Source organism: Pomacea canaliculata, linkage group LG12, assembly GCF_003073045.1.
Source record: "Pomacea canaliculata isolate SZHN2017 linkage group LG12, ASM307304v1, whole genome shotgun sequence".
NCBI classification, from domain to species: Eukaryota; Metazoa; Mollusca; class Gastropoda; order Architaenioglossa; family Ampullariidae; genus Pomacea; species Pomacea canaliculata.
Genome location: NC_037601.1, coordinates 20,717,945 through 20,729,422, shown reverse-complemented (window position 1 = coordinate 20,729,422; position 11,478 = coordinate 20,717,945). Strand labels below are relative to the sequence as shown.

The following is an 11,478-nucleotide window of genomic DNA, read 5'->3' as shown; positions in this document are numbered from 1 at the left end:
CGGGAAACGTAAAACCAAAAGTAGAAACATAAAAACTTCGCAAGCACGTCTACCTGCTGACAGCGTTTTCATTATGATGACAGCGAGAAATGCTAGTCTGTCTGTGTAATGAATTCCTTCTCCACAACCAAACGAGAAATCACTTTTTCGGAAGCGATTTTTTTTCCCATGGACTGCCATGATATATGTCGCGTGTCGGCGATTTTTCTGCTGTCCGTGTTGTGCTTTCCGTACTGTGATGGCCTGTCGCTGGGTGTGTACGTACGGATGGGGAGAATCAAGGGACGGTTTACCGGGTCCTTGTGTAACCCTATCCGTCTCGCGAGCCCAAGAGCCCTGACTCGCGGCGTCACAGGTATCTTTTTCTTTCGGATGGGACAGCAACCCCCCCCCCCCTTTCTCTTTTGTCTGTTTCTTTGCTTTTCGCGCGCGTTGGGGTCCTTGGCGCGTTTTTCTGTCTTTTCTGGAGAGTCTTCATCCAGCAACGGACGGCGCCGGACGTGGGGGACGGTGGAGGACCGTGGCCCTAGCGGCCGGCGCTGGTCTCTCACCATCACAAGCCGATTTGGGTTAGTAGAGTCTATTTTCTTTGAGTTCTACACGCTTCTAGTCTATAGGGCCCTTAGTTGGGGGTTGGAGTGCGAATGAGTTGACCTTTATATGTTAGTGACTATGTTGACGATTTTTGGAGTGTAAGACTTGTGTCCTGTAAGGATGGCCTTTGTGTTGGCCGGGTCGCGGCGCATGTGGCGCGCACCCGTTTTTACTAAGTGGATTTGTGTTTTAGGACCGGCGTTTAATGGTCACATGTATGTACACTTGTGCTAAAAGATGTTATTAGACACTGAGCAGTGTTTAGAGTGCCGCCTGTTGATTGAATGAATTGTTTTTCCTCTACAGGCTTTTTTGTATATTTTCTACGTTTTTCTTCACATTCTTCATGTTGGATTTGCTCTTCATCAATGTCGTCGTTTCTGCACGTTGCCTTTCGTGCTAATGTCCGCCATTGTGTCGACCCTGCGCCTTCGTCTCCTCGCCGGCGCGTGAGCGCGACCCTGCTGCGCGAGTGTGGAGCCTGGCCATCGAGGGAGTACCTAGGGTGGAGGCCGGCGAGCAGGGACTCACGTGACCAAGGTCTACCCGGACGGGAGAACCGAGGGGGGACAGCTGGTCCAGAGGGAGAGAGGGGGGGTCACCGCTGTAGCGGCACGCGGGCCAGAGAGGGCGGCTGCCGCCAGCGAGCACCTTGAGCGGACATTTGACTCGCCACCCAGCAGTGCGTGCGGGTGGTTTGTCTTCCCTTGTTGTTTTGTTTTTTTTTTTCTTCTTTGCCTACTGTAACATGCCTGTGCACAGGGCAACTCTTTTATTGTGAATTATTTTTGATGCTTGCCTCCTGTTAGTGTTATTTTATGTTTAGTTAATAAACCTGTCTGTTTTGTAAACTTTGTCATCGTTGTTGTGTGGTCTGCGCTCAGCCTGTGGTTCGAATGGTATGTCAGCAAGCCGTCTCCGGCCGAGCGGAGGGGGTTGCGCGTTCGTCTCCGGCTGTGCGAGCGGACTTCGGGCGTGCATCTTCCGGCGGCCAGGGGGTGGTAACGCGACAATATACACTAATGGGATTACATGTTAAGTGTGTTGTTGTGATGTGCTTGTGTATTTTTGTTGTTTAAATGTTGCCCGTGTTCTCCTTATTGCACCTTCATTGAGGAACAGAAGTATATAAAGTATGCTTCTCTATCTACTTTATCCTCAGTTTCTTCCTCGTACAAATGTGTTACACGGCATAGGTCCACATTTAATATCAATTTCTTGAGTTCAGATGCCATATCGTATGGTTGACAAGGAATAGTTCAGAAATTTCTATAGCGACTGAGTTTTTGTTTGATTTGAAGGCTCTCTGATGTCATCTTCCTTGACTTTTCCCTGCTTCGTCTTCTCTGATGTTGTGGTGCCGTGTAACGGATAAGTACTAAGTAGAGGGGGTAATGCGGGAAGGTCGACAACCGTGGTTGATCTGATCTAGGGTAGTGGGCTGGAAGTTGTTTGCCCTTGAGCAAATGACGTAAATTGTGATGTCAAAATAAGGTGACGAAAAAGATAGAGGAAAATAACGTTAGGAAAAAACGGTAGCGGAGAGCAGACGGCGGAACAGAAGTTGGAGTTGGTGGTTTTTCTCTGGACTTTCTCGCTACTGGACAGGTCAGGCCAGTTAACCCTTTTTCAAAATATTTTTACCGTCAAACGGTTGCCGATCGGAGAGCTCCTGTGTCATACACAGACATGCCGTGTCATGACAGTTGTTCTGACAGCATTGTCTTGGGTTGATCAGGGTTAAGACATCATTAGTGTCAAATTAAAAGTATGCGTACAATCTGTGAATTGCCTTCTGCCTTCATCTGGACACAGCTTTTAAAATATACGTGTGTGTGCGTGTGTGTGACTCTGTTGCTGCTGTGTCCAGACATTTCAGTTTTGGAAGCTGAGTATTGGGTTTGAGTGTTGCTAAAAATGATGCGTCGGAAATATTTTAATAACCACGTTCTTTGATCAGGTACCAAGAACTGCGTCATCGATTCGATGGGGAAACAGATGACCAACCCGATGAAAGTGGAGGGCGAAGAGGAGGAGGAGGAGGTGGAGGAAGAAGAAGAGGAGGAAGGCGGGGTCCTGCGGTGGGAGGCAGAGACAGGAGGAGGGGGAGTGAGATGTTTGATGCTCGGTCTACAAACAGAGCAGAACCAGTGGAGGGTGGGGCGGTACGGAGATACACGTCAGCGGATAGTCTGAACAGGTAAATTATTTTGTGTGATTTGTTTGTTTTGTTTTGTCTTCGTCGTTTTTCTGTAACTTGGGAAACATTCGTGTTCGATCGCAATATCTATTATTGGTCTGATGATTAATCGGTCTCGTTTTATTTATTGAATCCATCGTTGATTCATTTTTATTACTGTGCCGATAATCTGCTTTCTCCGACACATTGTTTTAGAGTTAGAGATGTTTACTCCCACAACTGTTTTTTTTTTTTCTCTTTTAGATTTAATAATGTTTCTCAAAACTCTTTTACATACTACGGGAGATAAACGCGGAAGATTATTTCCCTTGTTACGTAACTGTTCACAGAAGTTTCAAAGGCCACAGAATCCGGTCTTGGAGAGAAAGAGGGTTTCAGAGAAGAGAAAGAGACGAAGATATGAAGGAAAATTAAAAGATAATGATTCTGAAAGACTAGAAAGCGATAGAGGTCGTGCAGGACGAGAAAGAAACGCCGGTTTTGGTGGACGAAGAAGTGGAGGTTTTGAAGAAGAAAAAGAAGACAGAAGTCATAGACAAAAAGGATATGAAAGAAGATCTAGCTATGGCTACGGCAGCAGCAGAGAAGGAAGATTCGGAAGTAACGAAGAAGATGGAGGAGGTGGAAAAGTGGGATTGGGAGTAAGAGGAGTCGGCAGACAGTTCCAGGTGAGACACTTTCTTGATGTCACGGAACCTGTCGACACGACTCTGAAGCTGACTAGCCAACTCTACCAGTTTGAAGACTTTGTAAAGTCGAAAAGCATCTCCACAGATGAGACCTCAGAAGTTCTCAGAATACTTTGGACGATTCTGGACTGCGACATGCACAGGGAAAGCGTCCTTAAAATCCTTCAAGTCGTCTGCAACTCTCTATTCCTAAGCACCCACTCAAGCAACATGCTGCTGTGGCTTAGTAACTATCTGTCACATCAGAAAATAGACCATTACCTTTTTAAAATCAACATGAACATTTTACAAATTATACATTTTAAATGATGACCCAACATCTCAACATAGCCTTCCTTCGTAAGAACATTTTCAGAAAAAGAAAATCTGTCGGTGCAGTCCAAGGGAAGGAACTACTGCATGAGACATCGGAATGACGTCTGCAGAGTTAAAATTCTTGAAAGTTTACTTTTCTAAAGAAGGAAAGAAATGTTTAAAAAATTATTTCACTGCTTGTAGACTGCTAGAAATGATTTAATATTGCACTATCATCGGCAAAGAATAATTGGTAAAAATTCCAGACCTTGAAGATTATGGAATGTGGGTGGAAAATATTTTACAAAATTCAAAACAGTTAAATAAAAATGGCTGCCATTAAAGGAGAGGCTGGCAGAAGCACATCGCGCTTCATAAATAATCATTCGTTTGCAACATCGTCTGACCACCGTAGACAGTCTGAGCCTGGTCATAAGTTCAGTGGTTCAGTTGCTGTTTGTGAAAAAAACTTTAAAAGTTTTCACGCAGCAATACCGAGGCAGCTCAGCCTGGTGGGTGGCAACAACAATAGAACGAGGAACGTGGAGTATTGAAAATTTAACAATGAGTAGACAATAAAAATTTTTTCGCTGATGTTGGGAATAAAGCTGTGTGCTTAATTTTCCGAGAAAGCATCGCAGTTTTTAAAGAGCACAATCTGAAGCACAATCTGAAGCAGTATTTTAGTACAAAACATCCAGAGTATTGCAGCAAACTTTCCCAAGAAGCAAAGTTAAAAATATAGAGCCAGTTGGTGGAACAGTTGAAGAAGCAACAAAATATTTGTACATAGCAAAACCCAGCAGGGGGCAACAAAAGTGAGTTTTATTGTGGCATATAATATCGTGAAAGATAACAGAGCGTTTTCGGACAGCAAATTCCTAATGTATACATGCTTGAGGTGGTCGAAATCGTGTGTCCAAATCAAGGAATATGAAAATATTAGGTCATCCAGGACAGCAACGAGGACATGGAACACGCTTTGCTGTAACAGTTGATGCCCGTGTGAACAGTCTGACTGTTATTCTCTCGCGCTGGATGATAGTACAGATGAGCAGCCAGCAATATAAATATGCTCGAATGCTTCAAGTTCTTGGTAGCAACAATTTTCAAAGATGGCTGACACACATCAGGGCTGTGACAGCGACAGCGGCAATAGCCAGGCTGGGCAGCATCTGTACAGCAACACCATCAGGCTTGATGCAATCCTCGTCTCGAACAGAAATGCATCTTGTTTATTTCCGTTACAACAGTCGAAGATTGCATCTTTTCCATTCCTCCTTTCTTTTTCTTTTTTTTTTTTCAAGTTTGGCGAGACGAGAACGAATGAGACGAGCAGCAAGTTGAATGATCACGAGGCTGACTTCTGACTGTGTCTTTGCCGCTACCTGCTACAGCAGGACTACTCACCACGTCAGATCACCATCCTCGCAGGCTACTCCGGCCAGGTCTTTGCCTTCAAATCTCGAATGAAAAATGACACACATTTTTTTTTGAGGGCGAGTTTTTCTCTAATTTGTTACTTTATTATTAGATGGATCGCATTGTGGACTGGCAAATCCGAAAAAGTGGTATTATCATAGAAATATTCCATTGAAAGAACAGGATTATTCTGTAGCCTGTTAATCAATGCTGTAGTCATTTAAAAAAAAATTCTAAACATTTATTTCAAAAGAGAACCTCCGATCACCTTCAGAGTAGTAATTTCAATTTATTTTAGTTAAAAAGGATAAACGCCTGGACAGAATAGAGAAAATCCAGGACACACTTATCCTTACTTAGTCAAAGTAACCTTTTAATACTTTGTCCACCTTTGGTGCCTTTAATTTTGTATCAAATTATATATATATTGAATCCTGCATCAATTAATAGATACAATTAATGCTTCTGTATAGAATATTTATGTTAAAATGTTGCCTGTGTTTGAGCGTACGCTGCTCAGTTCGTTCTCCCTAATATCCCTCCCAGATGTAATACAGTTAAATTAAATTTCTCACCTTTTCAGGATTTCAAGAACGTTCCTGAAGGTGGGTGTAAGAAGCCCTGTGCCTTCAGCCTGAGCTGTGGTCACGTTTGTGTGAAGCTGTGCCACGGGTACGACAGGGACCACATCAAATACCAGTGAGTAAAATGTTTGCAAAGACGAGGATAGCGTAAAATGTTTACATTTATTTTAAATGTAACTTTAAAAGCAGAATCCAAGCATGTGTTACCCACCAAAATGCACGTAACTCAGCTCTTCTGTGTGTGAGTGAGTGTGTGTGAGAGAGAGAGAGCGCGCGAGAGAGAGAGAGAGCGAGAGAGAGAGAGAGCGAGAGAGAGAGAGCGCGAGAGAGAGAGAGCGCGAGAGAGAGAGAGCGAGAGAGAGAGAGAGAGCGCGAGAGAGAGAGAGCGAGAGAGAGAGAGAGCGCGAGAGAGAGAGAGCGCGAGAGAGAGAGAGCGCGAGAGAGAGAGAGCGAGAGAGAGAGCGCGCGAGAGAGAGAGAGAGCGCGCGAGAGAGAGAGAGCGCGAGAGAGAGAGAGCGAGAGAGAGAGCGCGAGAGAGAGAGAGAGCGAGAGAGAGAGAGCGCGAGAGAGAGCGAGAGCGAGAGCGAGAGAGAGAGCGAGAGAGAGCGAGGGAGAGCAAGAGAGAGAGAGCACAGTCAAATTCCTTAATTTGGTAAATTCAAAATTCACGCTTTTGCTGCAAAAATAGTTTGACCGATTCACGTCCGGTTTTCACATAGTTACTTTTACACATCGAATAATCTTTGAATAAATAATATAAAGAGATTCTATTAAAGCAAGGCATTTTTTAAAATCACGAGTCAAATTATAAATGAGCAATTAATTGATAGTAAGTGGCAACACCTGACCCTTCCCCCTCAGGCGATTATTAAAAAGTAGCTCGGTATCTTATGGAATATCAATACAAAAGAGAATTATACGATTAAGAACTTATTTAACTGATCTTAACTCCATGTAACAATCTTTCAAATCATAAAAGGTAAAACGATATTAGACTGTCAAAATATCAAATATCCAAAGTTACTCGAAGGTCGCGGATTGTCTTACTGACATGTCAATGGTTACAAATACTCAAGTTTGTTTACTGTGCTCGGGATTCCTTAATGGCAATCTCAAGAGCAACAGCAAGGCTTTCAATCTCAAAGTCTGTAAGATTAAGGTATTTGTCTGTAATCTGAAGAAGAAAATGTTGCAGCCCTATGCTACTCGAGGAGTAACAATGGATAAACTTAAACTGAAGAAGACATACAACCATAAATAAACAATCAAATGTTCATGAAACTAAGACATTCTCCACTTATAACGTGAAGCACGGGTCAATCCATCATGTGATGACGATCGTATTTCGTATGCAGGTGCAAAAAGAACTGTGAACGTATGGCCTGTAACAACGGTCACGTGTGTCAACAAAGATGTTGCAAGCCATGTGGAAAATGTACGTACAGAATAGAGAAGGTCATCCCTATGTGTGGGCACAAGGCCCGGGTGGAATGTCACAGAGACCCTGGTACGTGGTATTGCACGAGCCGCTGTAACCAACCCCTTGAGAAGTGTGGCCACCAGTGCTCTGGAAAATGTGGAGAGTGCAGAAAGAGTGGCAGGCACGCTGATCAGTGCACAGAAGAGGTGACATTGTTTGTTTGTTTGTCTGCTTGTCCGCCACACACATGAGGCACGCATGCACAGCCTTTAAAATTCATACGGATTAAATGCACTGCACTTTATTAAGCTCTTATCAAGACAATATCGAGCATCTCAAAGCGGAATCAATTCTCTATGTTGTACCACTGATGACCTTTGGCTGCGAGATTCATAATATCACACTTACTAAACTTAACTCCTACATTATCTTGACGCGAGAATAGTTTCTCTACCTGTGCAGGTGGAGCGCACGTGGCCATGTGGACATCTGATGAAAGTCCCTTGCAGTGCTACACCTGCTACACGGCCATGTGTTCAGCCCTGCAAAGCTAAACTAGAATGCGGTCACGTGTGCCAGGGCACGCGCGGTGAATGCTGGGAAGGACGGGTACACAAGGATTGCGGAAGACCATGTAATAAACTTTTGCTGGGATGTGGTCACTGGGATGTGGTCACGTGTGTCCTTTGCCATGCGGAAGCAAATGTTTGCCTTGCAAAGAAAAGACTTGCCAAACGAGATGCAAGCACGGCAACTGCGCTCTTGTCAGCGGCGAGACGTGCAAACCATGCGAAGAACGATGTCCGTGGAAATGCGAACACGTGACATGCCAGTCCTTCTGTCACACGCCTTGTCAGCCTTGTAGCTTAAAATGTGACCAAAGACTCAAATGTGGACATCTCTGCTCGGGTTCCTGCGCTGAGATATGTCTTTGCTACAAATGCGAAAATGATAAGTTTGTTCCTCTGGCCATGGGTGGACTGCTTTCAAAAGAAGAATGTCCAAAGGTTGACGAAGCCATGTTACTGATCAAGCTACCAGAATGTAAACACATATTTCGAGCAGATTCTCTGGATGACTATGTCGAAAAGACACAGTTTACTCCAGGTAAGTTTCTGCCGTGTCCAGCCTGCAAGACGGCGGTCAAGGACTGGGACTGTTGGAGGTATCACAGTAAAATCAGAGAACGTCGATTGGAACAGGAAAAGAGTAAGGCCATGCTGCAGACCTCCTCATTAGTGTCACAGGAGCGCCAGGACAAGATCTTCAGATCCATGGACATGCTCAAGAAGAGTCCGCTGGACCCACGCAGCTTTGCCGCAAGTCATTTACAAAGTAATTTAAAGAGCAGAAACCTGGATGTCAACATGTGTTTTGCTTTAACAAATCAGATCAAGGTTGCCAGAGTTATTGAGATGCTGGAAAAATTCTTATTGAAATCAACTGGCATGGCTTTAGAAAGGTTAGCTTTAGTTTTTGGTGTTAAATCATGAAAAAGCTGGGATAGAGTATATTTTTTGTGTTAATTTAAGTCAGGTTAGAGGTTATTATTTTAAATGTTTAACTGAATACCAGAAATATTGAAGCTTATATGTATATCAGTACACTAAATCATAATATACAGTAGCTTATAAGTTTAGTAATAAGTTGTTAAGAAGACTTCAGTTGACGCCTCCGCGACATAAAGATTGGACATGTGGTCATTGCTAATCACCCAACAACGGAAGCTTCATCCATGCGTAATTTCAATTTTCGTAGTACCACAGGTAACAAGTGCATTCTTATAGCCGACTCAATAGAACAAACACAAATTTCTTTACATTCTCGTTCTTTAGGGACATTGTCAGTGAGCTTCAGGCTGACATCGAGGCGATGAAGAGAGTCGTGTTGTCTCCTGTCGATAACATGAGTGAGCAGCGTTGTCAGAATTAATTGCTTTTCTACCTTCTTTCTGTATTCCACTCTAGCTGTTCTTGCCTTTGCCCTGAACTCCTCCTTTTCTTTCACTTTCTGTTTGTCTCCCTGCATAAAAGCTATCTTCTTTTCATTGAGACAGTGCTTCAGTTCTTTACCCAGACATGGTTTGTTATTCGGATAGCTGCAGATCTGCTTGGTAGGGATGACAGACTCTTCACAGAAGGTGATGTAAGAGGTGATTGTGTCTGCCAGACAGTCCAGGTCGGCCCCACAGTTAGTGAAGAACAAATCCCAGTCAGTGGCCTCTAGGCAGTCTCTGAGCAGCCCAGTTGCTTCATTTGTCCAGGTCCTAATACATAGTGTTGTCGGCTTTTCACGTTTAAGGAGCTGTCTGTATGTGGGTAGCAGATGAACAATGTTGTGGTCCGATCTGCCCAGCGGCGGCCGGCACATTACCGAAACACCTGTCTAGCGTTCTGTCGAGGCGGGTGGGACACGTGACGTATTGATGGAGACAGGGGAGCAGTTTACTGACATCACAGCGGTTGAAGTCACCGAGCAACAATACAGGCTGATCAACGGATCTTGTTGTCGCTCGGTTATATGTGTCTGCAATGTGCTCAGCTGCGAGGTTGAAGTCGAGGCCGGACACATAGACGAGGACCTCAGTGATTTGACCGAATTCACGAGGTAATTAATGCGGCCTGAAGGACGCTGTCAGTCTCTCATAATGGGGGCTACTAGTCTGTTCTCGTACTGTGTAGTTCACGGCCCATTTCTCATTTGCAAGCATACACACGCCTCCCCCTACATGCTTAGTTGTCGCTTGTGCATTCCTGTCAACTAGAATCGTTGTCTCCGACTGTCTCCTCATCTGTTAGCCATGTTTCAGTGAAGCAGAAGAGATCACAACGTCGGTAGTCCCCATCGAATTTAATGAGCGCAGAGAGTTCGTCCTGTTTGTTGTGGAGAGAGCGCACATTCGACAGGGTGATGGCTGGCAGTGGATGTCGGCACCCTCTCCTCTTCAGTCTGTGTCTGACTCCTCCTCTAGATCCTCTCAGTTTCTTTTTTCTTTTCCCGCCCTGTGTCGGAATGTCACTGGAATTCACATCAGGGGCCTGTGTGGCCTTCTGCCGCAGCGATAGCAGAAAGTCCCGACTGTAAATCAGCATGACGACAGCGCCACTCTAACACATGGAAGTGTGAAAGTCTCCCGTACAGGGACACACGCACAGAGTACACTGCTCATAGCACGATCTTGGCAGCATACCCCGGGGTCCCACAGGGGACTTATGCAACTGCCTCAGTTTTAATACGGAGCTTCATGCACGCAAATATCCATTTTTACACAGTATATATTTTTTAACTATAACATTTTATTTCTATAACAATAGCATGTCAGAGAAGTTTAAAGTTTATTTAATGTCAGATGAACATTTTTAATTTTTAATGTCTCCTTTTGAGTTCAGGTTAGTGTGGAGTAAAGATTCACTGATGTAAGTACCTCTGTACTGTCAGGGACGCGATGTTTTTGATCACACTTTCACTCACTACACGCACGTCCCCTTTCGTGTTCTTTCAATCACAAATCACATAGATTTGTCGTGGGCAACAAAACTTTATATCAATCAACATTAACTAAATATATACAAAGTCCGCAGGTCTTCCACACAGCGACCTGTAACTCCAAACTGTCGTATGTTTTTGAATAATTCGTTAGAGTCTTAGTTACTCACACCCAAAAATGAAACGTCCAGGTAAAATCCTCACTTCCCTTGTCCAACAGTTGTGCAGTCTTGCCCACACGTGACTGATATCCACACACACAAACGTTTAGAGGAAACCACATACACGTTCCGATGCTTAATAATAATAAGTGCTGACTTGGCAGACACCTAATCGACGACTCAGAATATATTTTCTGGGATCGACACACACACGATCCAAAGCCGGACACTCCACACTTTCAGTCCGCCTCTCTTCCACAAATCTTCTCCGTCGTCTCGGCGGTTTCGTTGGGATTCCACACTCCCAGTGAGTCCCTCCGTAGTTCCTTGACTCGGCAAGCAACTAGTTTACTTATTACCGGTCCCTGTATTCACACGTACAGCAAGACCTCTTTCCCGCCTGTCTTTCCTATCTCTCGTCTCCCAGTCGTCTCCTTTCTTCCAAAATAATTTTTCACTCTCAGCACAATCTAAAACTACGTCAACAATTATTAAATAAAAAATATGAGGAAATGGTAATTGCTATTAATATAAGCGACGAGCCATGATTGGTATCTCCCATCTCGCTGCCAGTGCGCATCAGTTTTTTGGGTTTCTTTGTGTTGTATAATTTTTTTAACACTTAAGT

General features: G+C 44.1%; 1 protein-coding gene across 1 annotated transcript; it reads left to right on the top strand.

Annotated features, from left to right (window-relative positions):
* The first annotated feature begins 2,786 nt into the window (after nucleotides 1–2,786).
* LOC112553141 (NFX1-type zinc finger-containing protein 1-like) lies at nucleotides 2,787–9,546 on the top strand. The gene is made up of 4 exons (XM_025220165.1): nucleotides 2,787–2,794; nucleotides 5,783–5,898; nucleotides 7,139–7,409; nucleotides 7,666–9,546. The coding sequence occupies exons 3-4, from the start codon at nucleotides 7,161–7,163 to the stop codon at nucleotides 8,026–8,028; spliced, it is 612 nt and encodes a 203-aa protein (XP_025075950.1). The 5' UTR covers nucleotides 2,787–2,794; nucleotides 5,783–5,898; nucleotides 7,139–7,160; the 3' UTR covers nucleotides 8,029–9,546.
* Nucleotides 9,547–11,478: the final 1,932 nt, after the last annotated feature.

Coding starts and splice junctions, on each gene's coding strand:
- LOC112553141 (XM_025220165.1), top strand. CDS start 7,161: ATGGCCTGTAACAACGGTCACGTGTGTCAACAAAGATGTTGCAAGCCA. Junction 7,410..7,665: donor CTGATCAGTGCACAGAAGAG/GTGACATTGTTT, acceptor CTACCTGTGCAG/GTGGAGCGCACGTGGCCATG.